The sequence below is a fragment of the Apus apus genome, chromosome 5 (genome assembly GCF_020740795.1).
Source record: "Apus apus isolate bApuApu2 chromosome 5, bApuApu2.pri.cur, whole genome shotgun sequence".
Lineage (NCBI taxonomy): Eukaryota > Metazoa > Chordata > Aves > Apodiformes > Apodidae > Apus > Apus apus.
Genome location: NC_067286.1, coordinates 63,104,807 through 63,124,951, shown reverse-complemented (window position 1 = coordinate 63,124,951; position 20,145 = coordinate 63,104,807). Strand labels below are relative to the sequence as shown.

The 20,145-nt window shown below is 43.7% G+C and overlaps 1 protein-coding gene across 2 annotated transcripts in view; it reads right to left on the bottom strand.

Annotated features, from left to right (window-relative positions):
• Positions 1-20,145, bottom strand: part of DDHD1 (DDHD domain containing 1) — a 64,231-nt gene that overhangs the window by 20,379 nt on the left and 23,707 nt on the right. For both annotated transcript variants that reach the window (XM_051621141.1, XM_051621142.1), the window contains 4 exons: positions 17,893-18,021; positions 15,873-16,020; positions 6,386-6,492; positions 6,129-6,235 (listed from right to left, as the gene is read on the bottom strand). In XM_051621141.1, coding sequence (XP_051477101.1) covers positions 6,129-6,235; positions 6,386-6,492; positions 15,873-16,020; positions 17,893-18,021 — 491 coding nt within the window. The remainder of the gene's footprint in view (positions 1-6,128; positions 6,236-6,385; positions 6,493-15,872; positions 16,021-17,892; positions 18,022-20,145) is intronic.

Here is a 20,145-nt window from a genome sequence, read left to right as displayed (position 1 = left end):
GGTGGAGAATGGATCGAAAAGAGTCCAGAGGAGAAGGACTTAGGGGTGATGGTGGAGGAGAAGCTCAACATGAGCTGGCATTGTGCATTGGAGCCCAGAAACCAACCATGTCCTGGGCTGCATCAAAAGCAGCGTGGGCAGCAGGGCCAGGGAGGGGATTGTCCCCTTTACTCGACTCTTCTGAGACTCCACATGGAGCAGTGTGTCTAGCTCTGGAGCCCTCAACATAGAATGACATGGAGCTCCTGAAGAAAATCCAGAGAAGGGTCACAAAGATGATCCCAGGGCTGGAGCAGCTCTGCTCTGGAGACAGGCTGGGAGAGTTGGGGTGTTCAGCCTGGAGAAGAGAAGGCTCCAGGGAGACCTTAGAGCACCTTCCAGTGCCTGAAGGGGCTCCAGGAAAGCTGGGGAGGGGCTTGGGACAAGGGCAGGAGTGAGAGGATGAGGGGGAATGGATCAAAACTGGAAGAGGGGAGATTTAGGTGAGACATTAGGAGGAAATTCTTTCCTGTGAGGGTGGTGAGACCCTGGCCCAGGTTGCCCAGAGAAGCTGTGGCTGCCCCATCCCTGGCAGTGTTGAAGGGCAGGTTGGATGGGGCTTGGAGCAACCTGGGCTGGTGGGAGGTGTCCCTGCCCATGCAGGGGAGTTGGAACTAGATGATCTTTAATGTCCCTTCCAACTAAAACCAGTCTATGGTTCTATGTCTCTGATCACCTCCTGGGTATTGGGTAAACCTGAACTGCTACATCATGATGGGGAACAAGTAAAAGTGTAAGCAGTGAAACAGCCAGAGCTGCTGTCTGTCTCAACTGAAGCCCTTGTGCAGAGAACATTAAGAGCAGCCTCTGCTGAGCTGGAAAAATATAAACCTCTAATTCTCCAGCACCCAAACCAGCTGGTCATTCCTCCTCTGACTCAGAAGAACCCTTGTGAGACACCAGCATAAATAAGCATGCCTGCTTCTTGCCAAGCAGAAGGAAGCTGTCTGTGTGTGTGGTGGACAAACACCTCCTGGACCCACACCAAGGAGCTGCAGGCCAGAGGGAGAACTTCACCCCCTGCCTGTTCTAGCAGGCAGGTCACTGGGGTGAAAGTGCCTTTTTAGTGCACACCAGAAGTTCCAGGGTTGAAAATGACATTTTCCCCTCAATATCCAGGAAATGAGTTTGTGGTTTTTTCCGAAGAAAACAAGGAGTACAACACCCCTGGGCTGGCACCCTGAGAGCAGAAGTAATGCAGAGCTTCCAGTGTTCTTGCTCAAATCCTCAGTGTCCCATCTGCTGCCAAAGCTCGGACACAGCACCCCAGTCCCAACCTCTTTGATCTGTCAAAGCCAACCAAACCACTTGCCCTCCTCCTGGGCTCTGATTGTCCACTTCTGAGACTGCTCTCAGCTCTGCCCACCCCTTTGCTGCAACTTTCAGAGGGTCTTTCTCTCTGCTGTCTCCACAGGACCCTTGCCCACTGGACCCTGTTCTCACATGAACAGCTTGAAGCACTAGAGAAAAAAAAACAAAACAAACAGCTACATATGAAGAGGGAGTGCAGGAAACTTGACCTCTGCAGCCCTCCAGCTCGATTAGCAGGACTGTTTTTGTAGACTTCGTGGGAAAGGAATTTTAAGGAGATGTAAGGAACAGTGAGTTTTGCAAGCAGCTCCCTCCAAATGTCAAGAGAGCTTCAGGAGAAAGTGCAAACTCGTTTGAAATTCAGCAGGCAGGCAATAAGAAGGTGTGTGAGCCAACTGGAGGTAGAAGAAGGTCCTTAAAAGCCAACGAAAGGTCTGCAGCTCAAGAAAGGATTGCTTAAAGGACCATGAAAGCAAAGACAAGGAGTGTTTGCTTCACAGGAACCAGGGTAACGTGCCAGCACTGAAGGCAGAGACAGGGAGACTGCTGAGCCTCCAATACAACAGTTGTCACACTCCCTGAAGGCATCACTGATGGATGCCAGAAGGGTGTCACAACAACAGATGAGAGGCCAGAGTGAGACTTAGCTGTGTGAACAGACAGGAATGGCTGCATGTCATAGTGACACTGAAAAGCTGAGTCTAACTCATTTCTAACCAACTCACTGTGTTAAAGACTTAAGTTTAGGTTCACATCCAGTAACCTATCACTTCAAGAAGCTGAGAACACATTCAAGGGCAATCAAATGAATTAAGCAAGCCATGAAAATGCTGCCAAGCAGCTCCTTGACTATTAGATTCAACAGAAGAAGCAAAGCCAGTGTTGAAATAGCCTCAGTTAAAAATTTCCTGCTTCACATCCCTCTTGTTTTCAAACACACAGAAACCAACGGCCTTTTATTGCTGGAAGGAACACAAAAGAGAAGGACATTTCCATTGCAAAACCTCATATCAAAGAGGGATGAAAGCTCCAGTGAAAGGTTATACACATCCTGAAGTTCAAGAGTGTACTCATTAATTCTCCTTTTTAATAGGTGTATAATAGCCAACCATCAAGGTGTTTCAAGGCAGACAGTGAAGTCTGCCCAAGGGAGCAATGCCAGGCTGGCAGCTTTACCCTGCATTCCCCCTGGCCTCCTCCTCAAGCCTGGAACACACCTCCAACACCAAGCCCACAGCCACCACACCTCACACCCCGAGCTGTTGGTCTCCTGACCTCAGCTAGTGAGAAATGTTCAACATTCACCATCCCTCCCTGCTCTTCAGCTGTGGTGGAAGTAACCCATAAACCTCTCATACCCATCTTCTGAGGCCATTGCAATGTTTGCACGAAATCTTTAGAGATCTTGGGGTGACAGATGGAATTAATATTTATCCTGCACTAAAAGCATTTTCTGCCAAGACATATATCAATCATTTACAGAATTACAATTAGCCTGAAAGTAAGTACAGTGAAGATCAGCAAAGTAAGTACTTAACATTATAGTGAAGGTGACACTAAATTTACTGTGCATCAGTCTTTTTAAGCTCTGTTACAGCCACTTACTATTAAAGAAATATGAAGCTACAGTGGCCCAGATGTGAAACAAAGTCACTCACTGAAGACACTAAAACCCAAGATTACATTTCCAAGGCCAGAATGAAAATGTGATCATTCATTTAGAAATGCCCAGGTGTGCATCAGAAGATCAATTTACTGCTTTCCCTTATTATCTGTGTCGTGTTCAGAGAGGGATCCTGCGTTCCTCCTCGTGGAACACTGCCTAGATGAGGTCCTGCACAGCACATACACAGAGGCCTCAGCTGAATCTGTGGGCTGCAGACATCCTCAGGAGTGAACTCTGAGACCAGACTGAGATCTTCATGGAGCTGTGGTTAATTATTAACACCTCTCTGGTATAGCATTACATGTGAGAAGTCAGAGGCACCTTCTGGAGATTCTCCTACCGAGCTGCATAAGAAACAATACTTGAAATCAGAGAGGGGGGTCACCCACCATGCTCCAGTAATTCTGAGAGGAGCAATCCAGCTGCATCTGAAGCAGCTCTCTGCTGTCTCGTGTGAAAGCTGATATGACAAGGCTCCTTCCCCCTGAAAGAAAATAGTGGCTACCCACTTGCAAATCCCTTAGGGAGTTGTTGAAAGAGTGGTCAACAACTTTAAAGAAGAAATTATGTTACTTCTAGATGTGGGGAAAATACTTGGAAGTAGAAAGAAAATTCATATCAAGTATTGTTCTACATGGGCACGTAGCAATAGGATGAGGGGAAACAATTTCCAGCTGGAAGAGGGGAGATTGAGATGGGATATGAGGAAGAAATTCTTCATTGTGAGGGTGGTGAGACCCTGGCCCAGGTTGCCCAGAGAAGCTGTGGCTGCCCCATCCCTGGCAGTGTTGAAGGGCAGGTTGGATGGGGCTTGGAGCAACCTGGGCTGGTGGGAGGTGTCCCTGCCCATGCAGGGGGGTTGGGACTAGATGGTTTTTAAGGTCCCTTCCAACCCAAACCAGTCTGGATTCTGTGATCCCTGTCAACCCAACTGGCACAACACAAACTCTACAGCTGAATGAACAAGAAAACCTGCAGCACAAACACCTTGAATGCAACACAGTAATGCCTCTCAGAAACCTGTTCTTCAAGGTTTTAATCTCATTTGTACCAGTGCTTTCTTTTTTGGACAAATATTCACAAATCAAACTGTACAATTTTGCTTTGACAAAGTTACAAGATTTATCAGTGCAGTCTGATTACAAGATCGACTCGTGTATTGGTGCAAACTTGGAGAAAAGTCACTCAATTGGGTGAAAAAACCTTGATGTTTTGTAATCAGATCTAAGCACAGCCCCAGCACCCTCATTTGTCAGTTCTCAGAGAGATGTTTTCCCTGAGGGATGGTGACATACCTACAAACTTACAGTTCTACTGAGCAGTGAAATTCAATTTTTCATGCCTTGTTGGCCAGCACACCTGAACCTCCCTCCCTTTTCCTGCAAGGTGCCCACAGACAAGCCAAGCCTCTAATGCAGTTTAAAAATACCTACTTTAAAGCTGCCAGTGAAGTTTTCATCACTTGCCAGAGAAATTCATGCTGGCCTCAGCTGCACAACAGAGAAACCTGTTAAGACAGCAGAGAACCCAGGAGCCCTGAGCAATGAACTCTGCATTTCTGAGCAACCAGGGAGCAACAGCTTTCTGTTCACCTACTGCTTGTGTTGGGAGCTTAAAAGGCTCCTAGTGATCTCACCACCATTACTGCTATGAGGGAAAAAAAGTATTACTAGGTAGTCTAGAGTTTAAAATTATACTGCCAGTCTAAAGGACTTCTACACATCTCATTTTAATGAAAGGTTGCATCCAAGCTGCAGGTAAATTTTGAAAGTCTCTCCTCTCTCCACCCAGTTTAATCATGCATAGAGCAACAAGGCTGTAAAAATATGACCATTACTCCACACATAACATAGTCAACACAGGAAAAAACCTTATAATTCCTATAGAAAGTAACCCTCCTCCTGAAAAGAGGCTGGAGCCAGCAGGGGTTGGTTTCTTCACCCAAGGAACAATCAATGGAACAAGAGGAAATGGCCTCAAGTTGTGGCAGGGGAGGTTTAGATTGGATCTTGGGAACAATTTCTTCCCCAAAGGGCTGTCAGGCCCTGGCCCAGGCTGCCCAGGGCAGGGGTGGAGTCCCCATCCTGGAGGGATTTCAAAGCCATGTAGATGTGGTGCTGAGGGACATGGGGCAGTGGTGGCCTTGGCAGGGCTGGGGGAATGGTTGGACTTGATGATCTGAAAGGTCTTTTCCAACCAAAATGATTCCATGATTCTATAATCCTAAAACACCCCCACAGGGGTTCCTGGAAGTGTGACACACAAAGATGCTATTGCAATGATGCAATATGTGTTTTATAGGCCACTTTATCATTTATTCAAGGCTTTTACCCTCTGATTAATGGGGTCCCTCTACAGCTCCACAGACTAAAGCTCCCATGTGCCTGCACAGATGTGGCCAGGTAAGATGGGATCTTCTGCTATATGCCCCATCCCTGAAGGTGTCTACCCCGTGCCTGGAGGTGTTTGCCCCATCTCTGGAGGTGTTGAAGGGCAGGCTGGATGGGGCTTGGAGCAACCTGGGCTGGTGGGAGGTGTCCCTGCCCTTGTAAGGGGGGTTGGAACTAGGTGATCTTCTAGGTCCCTTCAACCCAACCTATTCTGTGATTCTGTGATCAACAGTCCCCTAAATAACAGGTAACTGAGAGCTGTCTTGCTTTCCCTGCAAGGCACGTGTACACAAAGGCATTAAAACTGGCTTGGGTTTGTTCACACCTGCTGCCATCCCATCTGACACTGGTGAAATGACACGTCCCCAGGTTTTTTAAGATGTATGGACAATCTCCGCTCTATGGACTCTGAACATGAAGACAAAGTCAAAAAAACCCTCCCATTTCTAAGCTGCTGATACAGTCCCATTTCAGACAGGCACTTCTGCTCTAAATGAATTACACTGATGGCACTTTTTGCTATTTCTCTACCCCTCTCACCCTTAAAACTCTGTTTGGATTCTTTGGGATGACCGTTACACTTGCAAAGCTTTAGCAGATTCTTCATGCAGGGTCTCTCAGAAGGAAACTCTGCCTACATTCCAGTGACTTTGTTTATTAATTCCAGTTTGTTTCAGCCTCTCTGCCCTGCTCTAGTAAAACTTAAATAAAAGCAGACTTACTTCATCTCTGTAAAGAGGACTTGTATAGTACATGATATCCATGGCGCTGCTGTTCAGCATGTCCCTTAAACCTCGCACTTTGTCTGGGGTGATGGAGTCCACAGTGTCTTAAAAGAAAAGAAGAGACTTGAGTTACATGCAGAACCATAAAATCCAAACAAGGCAGGTGCAGACAGCACAGCATGAAACTTTTGGGGACAATTTTGCAGACTGCAGCAACTGGAAGAGCAAAAGAACCAGCAAAGTAAGGCACGTACCTCCATCCAGGGTGAGTTTTGATCTCCATTCAACTGGGAGGAATTCAACATGTGTTGCAAGATTGGAAAAATACTTCTCTTCTATTTTTCTTGCTGTATCTCGCATCCTAGGGGACAAAAAAAAAGAACATGTTCCTGTAAAGATTGTGATTAGTGCTCTTAGCAAATAAAGCCCAGGAACAACACATTTCTACTGGCCAAGCAGGGCAGTGCAATGTTACTAACTGAGGTCATTACCCCACCTCCTGCTTTTGTTCTAAGGTACTTGAATTCTTACATAATGAAAAAGTTTGCACTTTATATGCCCAAAAGAAAGAGTTACAAAAAGCTTTAAATATATTATACTATAGCCTTAACATAAACCACCTAAATTCAATTGAAAGAATCAAACTGAAAGAACTCTGGTGGGTTTGGGGTAGAATTTGACTGAAAATTAAGAATTTTATCACTGCCTTGAATTCTGGAAGCCACTGAAATCAACTCTTTAGACCAGTAGTTAAGGGAGACAATGTAGTGCTTTTAAACACAAAGAAAACAGATAAAAATATAACTTGAATTTTGTTTTAATTTTATGTCTCCAATTGGAAGGCTTGAGAGGTCTCAGAGTAAGAAACAGAATCACTTGTTAGTGTTTGAACTTGCAGTAGCAGACAGACAGGCCAAGTGCCCTTTTATAAGACTCTTCCTTTCTAAAGCAGATCTGAACTTGAACATGGAGGCAACTCTCTCAAGGGATGTAATAAATATCAAATACCTAAAAAGCCCTCTCTGTTGTTTGGGGGAGCAGGGGACTAATGGTATCTTGTACTCTTTTAAAAGTGCTACTTAACTAGTGTGTAAAGATTCACCAGCAAAACATGAAAACCAGCACAAAATTATACAAGACAGTGAAATATCCAAGTGTTCTATTGAATACACTCAGCAACCAAACTGAGACAGAGCTATATTCCCCTTGCTTTCCTTTACACTGATCTTGGGTCCCAATGGCACTGGCATTTTTCAAGATGAGCACAACCAACTAAATCTGACCCAGCAGTGCTGGGTTTCCAGCAGCTGGTTCCCAGTTCTCAGCATCACAGGGTTTTTTCTTTCTGAGGCAAAGCCCAGAGTTCCAACATGTTTTTTTCCCCCCTATTTTCAAAGCAACCCTCTTTTAGGGATTGCAACAACCACAGGCATGAGGACATTCATCTTCTATCTGTACTTCTATCAGTCAAAATGTGGTAAATAAGTTTAACCCCCTAACTGAGACATTTTCCTTGAATGTATAAAAGGATTTCTGCAATATATAAAAGGAAGGGAAGGAGCAGGGGAAAGGGGAAGGAGCAGGGGAAGGAAAAGAGGAGCATCCTTTACACCCTTTCTTCCAAAGCTGTTACTGATGGCCTGACCAAACAGCCAAGAAGTACAACTAATCAGCATCTCTATTTTTTGCAGCCTGGTTTGCTTGTGCTCCCAATCTCCTGGTCTCTAGTCCAACAAGATGGAAAAGGTTTTAAGCAAAGCTGAAATGTCCTTCCCATGATTGGAAAAAACCCAACACAATCAGCAAGAGGATCTGCTTAAATCAGGGTTAATTTAAGGCCTGAACTGACCCAGCCTTGCAAAGACAGAGCACCCCACACAAAATGCCTTTAAGGACACAATTATTTGAGAGCCCAACTTCAGAATTTCAAGATTATCAAGAAGACAACAAATCAGTAAATACATTAACATCCCTGAAGTCCCTGAATAACCAAAACAAGAGAGAAACACAGTTATCTGTACAAAATCAGATGATTACTAGCCCAAGGAAATGTAGGGACCTAAAATGCCAATTAATATTCTTTGGAAATGCTAAGAATTCTTAATTTTGTCAAGCCAGTTTAGCTTTCTTTGCTGGTGGCCAGCTAAGTTGAACTCAGAAACAGCAAGTTCAGCAGGACACCAGCCAAACAGTCATGGAAAGTTGCTAGGCTTAAAAGCACTAGAAGCATGGAGAGGTTTTTAGGAATAAAGCACAGAATTCTACAGTTATTTGAAGTGAAGGAACCAGGAAATAACTTGATTCTAATCGTGCAGAAGATCCAAAGCACTTACACATCAGTAACAGCTGTAAACACGATGAAGAAAAAGCTATTGGAGCTACTGACATCCCTGTCTTCAGATGTGACAGCCATAGGGTTTGTTCCTGCTTGAAAAGGTCTTACTAAAGCTATTCATAGGCAAAACGACACAGAAGAGTTTTTAACTAAAAGTCTTCGTTTTAAGATGTGTGAGTGAGGAAACAACAGTGCAGCCTCGTGATGCTGCCAAAGGTTTTGGGAAAAGCTTCAAGTCTCCCCTCCTAAAAGCTGTGCCAGCTTTGTGTCCTCATCCAAAGTTTTGTGAAATGCAAAACCTAATTTTACTCGGATCTGGAGGGTTCCCCCACATCAACTGGGGTTGTCCAGACATGGTCCAGCCTCCAGCAGAACAGCCCCAGGCTCCTGCTGGAACAGATTCCGGACAAACATTCAAAAGCACTTGGGTACATCAGAAAACCAGACCTCAACTCTGCGTGCATCTTCCTTTTGCCTTGCAAAATCCACTCTGGTAGAAGTGCACTTTTGTGCTCAGTTTCCACATGTTTTTCATAACTGCCACCTCACTGGTGTCAAACCCAGTGTGCAGCAACTGCATTCCTCAGGTTCCCCAGTGTGCTCCTCTGCCACGTCACTGCCCCGCGCACCAACCTCAGGAACCTGGTTATACTACAAACTCCTTCTTTTTCTTGCAGCTTACAGACTGTGTAGTCAGGAAAACATTTATTTTTACCCCTTCCACTAAACTCCGAGACAATCCAGCTCAGTGATATTAGCCAAATCCTGTCAGAGGTGCAATTATTCTCTCTCATTATTTTACAGCAGCAGCAATGTCACGCCAGTCTCCTGATGGCAAGAACCATGGAGGCTTGAGGACACCCCAGCAGGACAATTCCCAGGGCAGCCCTTCTCCTTTACAGCAAATGGCATTATCAGCATCTCCCACTGATTTTGATCAACAATTTAATATTATAAATTCTAACAAAAATTGGGGTGTAACTGCCAAGCAACGTGGCTACACTCGCATGCAACCCCCCAGAATATGTACCTGCTATACACATCCCTGTCTATTCTGCTAGGAAGTCTTGTTTTCCCCTTCTTCTGGCTTTTTTCCCAATAAATATTTTGAGCTATTTTATTAGATGGCAAGTTCCTCTAGTCTCTTGCTAAATTAACACCAACTGAAGTAATAAATCCCCATTTAAACAGGCAGAGAATTCTCCTTTCCAATACAAACAGACGTTGAAATACTGACCCCAGAGCAACAATTATGTAAATCTATACATCAAAACACATGGTAATAGCAACAATTTACTATTTTTCTAAGGAAAAAGACCACTCAGGTGCAGATGCAATTCATACCTTAGGAAGCATTTTGACATATTGCCATTTTCCATGCGAGAAGTAATGGCCTGAAAACAAACACTTGGAGACTTACCATAAATAATATGTGCTTGGCTGCCTTTCTCTGATTAAAATAATAAATAATAATCCTGTATTTTCACAGGTAGACATCCTGGCTTAAGCAAGCATTTTTTCAGAGATGTATTAACATATTTATTACTATTGCTGTGTTATGCTACTAATTTTACTCTAGTGGAACATTCACAAACACCACATTAAAAACTGGAGAGATGCAAACAAGCTCACAAATCTTATAAAGTAACCTTGATAGCTGGTAACAGAGCAAAATGCCTGAAGGCTTGAAGATGTTACTCATTTTATTCCCAAGTCATCTTTGCAGACTCTCTCCAGTCTGATGATCCATAGCCAAGGAAAAGGGAATGGTCTTTCATTTTAAAAGCATCACACCAGCCAACTTCTTAATCTGAAAGTTTCATTTAAGAGATAGAGCAATGGGATGTCCTCACCAAAAAAAACCCTGAACTCTCACTGCCTCATGCAAAATTGTGTGGACCTGTTTTTGGTCACACAAGTTCCAAATGATGCTCTAAAGAAATCTCCAAGTGCTTTCACCACTCAGGAGCTCCCTCAAATGGAGGGCAGCACTCACTGCCTCTCTGAGGAAATAATACTGAGTGAACTCAGGGCTGGCTTCAGCTGAACTTGCTAAGTCCAAGTGAGAGCAGCAGACATGAGTAAGAAAACCTGCCATCTGCTCCAGCCAGAGGAAAGGAAAGGGAAGCTGTTTCCAAAGTGTAGCTGCACTGCAGAAATGCAGACCCAAGTCTTAATCTGGGCAGATTTCAAAGAGCAACTGCAAGACATCTCATCTTCTGCCACTGGTCTTCAGGGATTCATCTGCTCTCAGACCAGAGCACATTAAGATGCTGCTCTAGGACATATGCAGACTAATTTCACTTCTGAAGAAAGAAATTCTAGGATGCAACCAAAATAAGTGCGATGGTGACTCATCCTTTTCAAGGGCCTTGCATGATCAAAGGAACTCAAGCTGCTCAGTGAGTTGATTATGGGATCTCTGAGACAAGCCTGCAGAGATCTGGGTGCTCCAAATGCATCCAAGTCCCTCCCTCCCCAGCTCTGCTTTCCAGCTGGTGGCAAAGTTGCCCTTCAGGGAGATGCTGGCCCTGGCATACAGCAGATGAGGCACTGCCTGTTCCTGGAGTCACTCCCCACCTGCCTCCTTGCTACTTACTCCCATCTTCCCGATGGGGTTCCACATTTTTGGAGCAACTGGAGTGATCCAATGGGACCACAGAGCAAGCTGTGCTGGTGTGGGCAGGGAAAGGGCAGCAGTGGGCAGAACTGGGGAGAACAGGAGCAAGAACCCACCTAGAGATACCTGTAAGTCCTCAACAGGCTGTTCCAGCTTCCACCCAACATGCAGTCATGTGTTAGAGAATTAATAAATGCACACAAAACAGGCTCTTGTGAAAGTATTTTGTGCCCTATCACCTTTTATCTCTTGGGATGACCTTCTCATTTAGCTTGCAAGACAAGCTCAAGTTGAAACCTGGAAGGCAATTTTTATCATTTGGAGATTTCATTTATCAATTATTACCAGCACCAAAAAATGGAAAACAAGAACGTAACATGTACCTAATGGAATGTAAGCATTTACATGGGAAAATAAGCAAAATACCCAATATCTGAAAAGCTAAGATATAAGGAGAATTTTACAGGAAAACTTGATTTAAGATCCCAGCAGCACATATTTCATGCACTGAAAGGCCTCTGTAAGGGCTTGTCTGCACTGGAAATGTACCCAAAAAGCTGTTCTGAAGTAATTACTATAATGATAATCCACAATTAAAATGCTTTCTAATGAGACTTGCAATAAAAATGTAACTGGTGATTTGTGGAATGCCAAGATAATGTTGCTTGTGCAGACAGCAATTTTTTTTCTGTGCCAAGCAGCAGCACAGGCAAATATAATTTTCAAAGCAAAACAGGAGATTCAGACAGAGGCAAACAGATCCCAGCTTTAGGGTAGGAGCAGCCAAGAAGTGTCACAACATCACAGCTATTGTGGAAACACACAGAGCAGTTAGTTTGTTCAATTTTCAAGTACAGGATGAACTTTAAAGGGTCAGCCTAAAGGTCTGACCTTTACCTAAGTCAGGTGAAAACAACAGGTTTTTTTTTAAAGGAGGTTGGAAACATGGATAGGAAGAGAAGCTGTGGCTGCCCCATCCCTGGCAGTGAAGGGCAGGTTGGATGGGGCTTGGAGCAGCCTGGGCTGGTGGGAGGTGTCCCTGCCCATGCAGGGGGTTGGGACTGGATGATCTTGAACATGCCTTCCCACCCAAACCAGTCTGGGATTCTATGATAAATTCTGTTTAGTATGTGTTAGGACCTTCCTCCCTCAGTCTAGAAGCACAAGCTCAACAAAATCAGAGATTAGGCTTCAGAGACAAAATATTCCAAATAACAATATGAAAAAAGAAAATACAAGGATATCCCAAAAGGATTATTTTTTTCAAGTGAACACTGTTCTTTATCAGAAACCCACACCTGGTGGCAAATGAAAACCTCTCCAATTAAGTACATTATATGCCATAATATCTTAGTTTATGTCACACAGAAATGCAGAATAGAGTCTTTTTCTTCAATAATCATCCCTGTGTTACTAAGGCAGCTCCCAGCACATTATTCTGCTCACGTTAGGTCAGCTCAGTCACTGCTCCAGCCTGGAGGAGGTTCTGGCTCTTCCCAGATAACAAGTTCTGCAGTTAATATCAGCACTGACAGGAGCAGCTTGTTGTACCAGCTGCTGTGCTACATTTAGATCATAAATGTGTTTAACTACACTGTGAAGAAACAAAATAATGTCACATCTACCAAAGACCTGTTCATTCAAGCATTAAGAAAGTCCACCTTTTCCATTTACCTACTTACAGGACACCCTGCGACCACAGCATCTGACCATGTTAATGATTAGATTGAACTCCATTTCTTAATGAAATTAGTGCATATAATTTTAAATTACCCTGGAAGCAGAGTTCTGTTTTAACCTCTGTAACCAACAGGATCTGCTTAATGATGCAGATGCACCCCATGAGCTGCACCAAGTTCCTGTCAAGGCATAACTTGAGGGCAGAACACATCAGATGAGCTCTGGTAGGGTCTCTCAGCAGCCTGGGTTACAGTGTTCCATGTCTGGGTTATAAACTGAATATTTGCACTTTTTCAGGTCAAAGGAAGTGGTTCTGCCCCTCTACTCAGCTCTTGTGAGACCCCAACACAGGAAGGACATGGAGCTGCTGGAGAGGGTCCAGAGAAGGGCCACGGAGATGATCCCAGGGCTGGAGCAGCTCTGCTCTGGAGACAGGCTGGGAGAGTTGGGGTGTTCAGCCTGGAGAAGAGAAGGCTCCAGGGAGACCTTAGAGCACCTTCCAGTGCCTGAAGGGGCTCCAGGAAAGCTGGGGAGGGGCTTGGGACAAGGGCAGGGAGGGAGAGGACAAGGGGGAATGGATTAAAACTGGAAGAGGGGAGACTGAGGTTGGACATCAGGAAGAAATTCTTTGCTGTGAGGGTGGTGAGACCCTGGCCCAGGTTGCCCAGGGAAGCTGTGGCTGCCCCATCCCTGGCAGTGTTGAAGGGCAGGTTGGATGGGGCTTGGAGCAGCCTGGGCTGGTGGGAGGTGTCCCTGCCCATGCAGGGGGTGGGACTGGATGAGCTTTAAGGTCTCTTCCAACCCAAACCAGTCTGGGATTCTGTGATATGATTCTGAGTCTTTCTTTTAGGATCCCTTTTCCCAGTGAGAATACATTTTTGTGCTATGAACTGAAGTGTTGCCCTCACACAGGTTGGAATAAATACAAAATATTTATGCCAGGATAGAATGAACCCAGAAAGAAGCAGCAACAAATGTACATGGCAAAGACAAAATGCAAAATAGATCACTTTTTTTTGTGGATGGTAGAAAGGCTACAGATTGAGCATGGCTGCAACTACAGGTTTCCTACTAAAGAATATGGATTTAAAATTAAAACAAAACAAAACAAAACCTGGTCTTTTCCCCTTAGCTTCTACTTTGAATAGTGAAAAATATTTCTCTTTATCCACTTTATAATTTTTGAAAAGGCACTTGACTCCTTGTGTCCCTAATGCAAAAGCCTGCAATAAAAAAAAATAACATTACACACATCTCATGGATGAAAGTGATGAAAGTGCTAACAGAAAGTGTTAGGATGATTTGTGAGAGCTGCCACTGTGCTGGCCTGGCAGACAGTTCTAAAATCTCATTCTAGAACATATGGGATCTTCCTCACTGATAAGTTTTAAGCTATCAAAGAAAAAAAAAAAAGAAGAAATAAAAGAGAGAGACTTCAATCTAAAATGGTGCTTTCCTTTGCAGAGCCTGTACAGAAGACATAATTCATGCCCATAATTAGCATTTTATAAGGCCACACAACACTGCCTGATACTCCTGGAGAATGTAAGTGAGATTTATGGAAGCACAACAAGTTTTGTTTCTCTTTTAGACAAAAGATTTAACATAATATGCTGCCAATTAAAGCAGGACCTGTTCTAGAATTAACAGCTCAGCACTGTGTCCTGAGCTGAAGTTAATTCACTGATATAACCCCTGTATCTGTGTTCAGTGGAAAATGGGGGAAGGAGAAAGTAGAAGCAGGAAAACTTCCTGATTCCAAGGAAGAAGTTTTATTTCTGGTTGTTATTAAAGAGTTAGGGTATTTGCTTTGCCAGTGTCCTTGTGTCCTGCAAAAATGTAAGTTTTTACATTTATTTTGGTGACTAATTTCAGCTTTTTCTCAAGGGCTGTGGATCTTTTTTTCTTTGGTTCTGATTGCTTGCCCTAAAACAACAGGAATAAGAGCAGCCAAGTGCCCCAACCAGGGGTGTGGGGAGCAGCAGGTTGCTGCTTTGAGGTGACAAATGAGACAGCAGTGAAATCAAGAAGTCTGCTCTACCCCACCAGAGGACACTTGAGTGGAACAACAAGCTGAACCTGCTGGCAGGATGGTACACACCACAGCAGGGGCACATAAGCCCTGACCTACGTTCTCATTCTGGATTTAATGGGAAGTTCACAAAGCTCTTGCCATGACAATCCCAGCTCTACACACGCTTCCCCAAGAGTCACTGGGTATTGTCACTATTTGTCAACTTTGATGGAACGTGGAACTAGTTGGGACACACACACCAAACCATCTGTGCAACACAGATCTGCAATTAACACTTTTTTAGCCCCTCAGCTAATGAAGCCTTCCTTAACACCACCCTGTCCCCCACAATGCTGTCATCACAACCTTTCAATTTCTTCTAATATTCAAAAGAATCTGTCCAAGGACAACATTCTCAATAGCTCAGGAGTTTCTCTTCCCATTCACCAGCACCTGAAGTGGCCTTCTGAGTTAGCTCAGATGTCAAACCAAAAGCCATTTGCAAACCTGTCTTCACAAAAGACATTCAATTCAAAGATCTGGTGAGCTTTCCATTATGTTTTGCTCTTTATCAGACATCTCTGCTCAGAGTTTGATGAGCAGACACACAGCAACAAATTCCAACTGTATCAAGTAACTGCCCTGTTAGGAAAGTCAACATTCCCACTAGCTTCCCATTTCCCCCCACCTCTTATCAATATGCTCTTCACTTTTTCCTGCTGGTTGTCAGAACAGTGGGCAATGGAGATTCTCCTTGACTTTAACCAACTGAAAAAAATCTCTCCCTGGTCAGCAAAATGCCTGACCACAGCTGCTGGAAATTCACAAGTCAGTCCCCTAAATGTCACAAGTGTTGGCCATGAAAACAGAACATATCCTTGCTTTTCTGCCTTGCAGCTGCTCTCACTAAGTCCATACACCCAAATGAACACAGAAAGTAGCATACCCAGAATATAAAGGCTAATGACTCAGGGGAAGAGGAGAAGGAAACAGGGAAAAGATACAGCTTAAATCAAAGGGTCTGCTGCCGTTTATAATGTCAGCCTTATATTCAGGCTAGAGTAGGAACTGCAAATATTACAAAGCACTCACATAGCTGTATTTTTGATGATCCTTCCTTGGTCCATTTTCTGCCCAATACCATGCACAACAAACACAATGTGACTAGTCTGTGGTGGCTTGTCTTCTAACGTAGCTTCTTCTACATAGCCTCTATGTAGCCTTGTCCCACTACTTGAAGCTGTAGGAAAAACATGATCCTAGATCAGTTACATTCTACCAAGTGCAATGGTCTTACATGTTGACAGAAGCTTGACTTGTCTCAGATCAATACATTACAGTATTTTGAAAATACAGTAAGGCATAAAGGAATAGCATGTATTTTTAAATATCTGTCATTTAAAACTCCTGCACTTTGAGCAACTAGGTGATATTGTTTGAGTCCATGTATGAACAAGGTTTCCACTGTAAGGACAAACTCATTTCAGAGCAGTTTTGGAAAACAGCTTTTTAGAAAACAGGTATGTAGCTGTCCATCCACTTTTACAGCACAATACCCTTCTTCTGTGTGTCTCAATCATTAAACTTCCTCATAACCCCACCTAACCCCCACAGCATGGAAGGATCATGGAAATGATCTGGCCACAAAACTGGTCAGCATTGTCATTCCTTCTCCGACCCAGTTAAAACAGCTAGTTGAGAAGCTTTACAATTTTTCATTTTGATGGGGAAAACCTACTTTATTTCAAGCTGATCCAACCTCAGATTCCCCGACTCGTTCTCCAGCTCAGTGGCCAAACCAAAAATCAATCAGCCAGGGCAAATCTGAGCACCCTGCAGATCTCTGGAGGAACCCACTGGCAGAGTGTGTCTCCATCCCCCTCTAGTGACAGTCCCACGGAGAGGACCACAGCCTTGTGCTAGCTGAGCAGCCTCCAGCAACCCCTTCAGACACCATCCAAGAGGATGGCAACATCATCCCCTGCCACAAAAACCGAATTGTAGAATCACAGAATACCAGGTTGGAAGGAACCTCAAGGATCCAAACACCCAAACAACCTGGCCCAACCTCAAACTGAAACAAACAACTTGTTTTTAAGGAGGGGAAAACACTAACAAAAGCACTAAGGGCAGTTTTTACACAGGACAGGTTTTGTTTATCAAGTGGGCTTCCACTTGGTATTTCTCCCCCCAAATTGTTTAGGACAGTTCTTACTTATTTTTTAGTATATACGATGCAACTCATGTTTTGGACACAAATACTTCATTTCTTCTCAGGCTGAGGCACTGAATTATATTAATTCTTGGCAAACGTTAATTAAGTATCCACTCAAGAGCTCTGTGGGGTAAGAAGGCATTAATTACAGAACAGAGGCAGGGAGATTAAAGCCAAACCTGGTACATGATCTTGTCTCTTCAAAGACCAAGGAACAAAACAGGGGTGTATGTTCTTGGCTTTGTAGCTGTCCAGCAGTGCACAGGAGCACGATGACAGGGGTGACAAGTTCCAGTTTCCTAGGCTGGCAATAACCTGCCTTTTGCTTAAGAAAGCCCATCCTCTCTTCCAATCATCTCAGCCTTGCTAGCTTTATAAATGGTAGTTTTGAGCTGAAACGAGCCCGGGTTCCTACTGGAAATAACTTCTGTCTAAATGCTTCAACCCTCCTCTCAGTTTATACATCTGTTTAATGGACTGAAAAAAAGCAAGAGCTGGCAAGAGGGGAAGGTATGATCACGTATTTAGGGAATGAATCACAGTGTGCAAATACACAGCACTGAAGTTAAGGTTGCAAAGGGAACTCTAATTCTTATATTGGAGCTGCTAGACTCTGACACTGTCATACTTTCATATACTTCCTACATAATGCTAGCTGCTGGATCCATAATAATAATCAAATGTGTAATAAAAGTAAGTCACAGCCTATTCACATCTAGTTACAGTTATGTACAAAAACCTAAGGACCCTAAACGTGCCCTTGTATAAAACTGCAATGGTAAAAGTGAGCTAATCACATATTAAAACTCCCAGCTTGCAATCTCCTTCTAGCATTAAAGTAACAAACTTAAAACACTGGCATTTACAAAATTCTTTACATACTCTGAGAAATATTACCTTTGGAAAACCCCAACTTTTGTGTAACAGTTCTTGCAATTTTAGATGTTGTTGCATCACTGTAAAGATACACTTCATCCACACTGTGCCAGTCCACATGGTTGCGACTCAACTTTAGACTATGAATGGCTGCAGCAAAAAGGAACAACATTTAATTTAGATGGGTAAGAGGGGAAAAAAAAAACCACAAAAAACCACAAAAAAGCCTCTTCAAACACAGAGAGAGAAGATTCATTTACACAGAAGTTAAAATCTAGAGCTCCATTACACCTAAATCTGTGTTACTTCTTACCTTGAGAAGTTTTTTTACATTTAGGATTAATCTGACCAGGATAAGCACCAGTTTGGAGACCACCTCTGAGGATATTTCACATCATTATCCTCCTCACCCTCATTTTGGGATGGTAGGTTTTAAAAAACATTCCTTTAGCTGAAAACAAGAACCAGGGCAGGGGTGGGTGGGGCAATGCAGCCTGAAATATTGCAGATGGGTGCCATGACCAGGTGGCTGCCCCGTGCACTCTTGCTAGAAAAGCACAATTTCATCCCTATTTTCTTTCTGTCTCCTGTGTCCTGGACAATGAGATCCCAGGTTCTGACTGAGGCAACACTCCACTACAGTAACCCAGAGGCTTTCAAGGCTCCATTGCATTTCTATCCTTTCAGAAACCTCTAGGAGCTGGAAACACAACTCAATGAGAAAACCTCTGAATGAGTGATTTCTGGCACAGAACGGAATTTAGCTCTTTCAAAAACCACTAAGAGCTTTAGGGTGGGTTTTTTTTTGTGTGTGTAGTTATTGTGTTTTCCAGATTTGGAACTGACTGAGCTTTGGGACCAAACCCATGACACACCTCCTGATTGTTGGGATCAAGCACAGCAGGCATGTTATAATGCAAGTCAGAGTCTCTCATCTAAGGCTTAGAGCTGTACTATTAGTAATTCAGATTTCCCCTGGGTTTGGAAATCTGCTTCTTAGGTCTCATCTAACATGGGATACATGACATATGGAGACCTCACAGCAATAGCCCTGTGCCAAAAAATAAAAAGTGTTACTTAACTGTCATTAATCTTGCTCAAAAGTGCAAAGTAATGGAAAACACCCAAAGGGTTGTTTTGACTTTGGCTTTTTTTCCCCCCCCATAACAGGTAGAGCTCTAACCTGTCCCCTACCTGAAGCCACTCAAACGAGAAACAAGGGGATTAGAAAAGGATTATCCCTTCTGTTACAGCAAACAACTGATTCACCCAAAATAACTAGAATTCTACTGCTGTTTTACACAGCAGAGCAAGAACTGCAAGGAAAGGACATCAGCCTGGCTTTGAAGAGCAGAAATGTCAGCTTAGGGTAACAGCTGGCCAGAGCAAGAATGTGCAAGAACTCGATGAACATGTGTTCATAAACATCTCTGCAGGCCCAGAGATAAGTCCATGTCCAGAAATCTTAAACTGGAGAAGGAAAGGAAATTCCCAGCAAAACTTCCTCCTTCAGACTTGGACACTGATGTCCTGAGTCAGGCTCACAGCCTGGTGGCAAGGGTCCTCCTTGTAGATGTCTCTGCAATCTCCTCCGTCCTCGATTCTATGACCCATGTAGACTTTTCATGCATCACCCAGCAGGTCTTTTAGAGCTGTTCCACTTGCATTTTGTAAATCCCTCTCAGATTATATTCCTGGGGAAGGTGACAGAGGAGGGCTGGAAACCTGATGTCTGTGGAGGCTGTTGTGCTCAATGTCCAAAACAAGCAGAGGAAGAGATGAAGAGGCTTGTGGCCGAGTTACTTACTCCCACTGGAAAAGCAGCAGCCTGGGGAGAAGAGATCCTCAAACTTTGTCTGCAAACAAGTTCAGCTTCTCTACTGTAAAGAATATACAGAAAGAAGCATGTTTTCCCTACCTTGCATGAATTATTCTCACTTGGGAAGAACAAATTCCTCATTTTTACACTTATGGTGTTCTTCAACAACATGTATGTTGAAGGACACATCAAAGTCAACACACAAGCACTGAGGAACTGCAAGTGAAAATATCCAACATGAATTCTCTGCATTCTTAGCAATGTCTTCAAAAGGGAAACTGAAAACTTTGGTCTACTATTAGCACAAGCACCAGATGAAACTACCAATATCCTTCAGTAGGACCATAACTCCTTGTCTCTTGACAATAGAGGAACTTGCCTGCTGGAGAGGTAGTCGAATTGACAGCTCAGGAGCTGTTCATACCGAGAGGTGTCACAGAGTCTCAGGAAGTCAC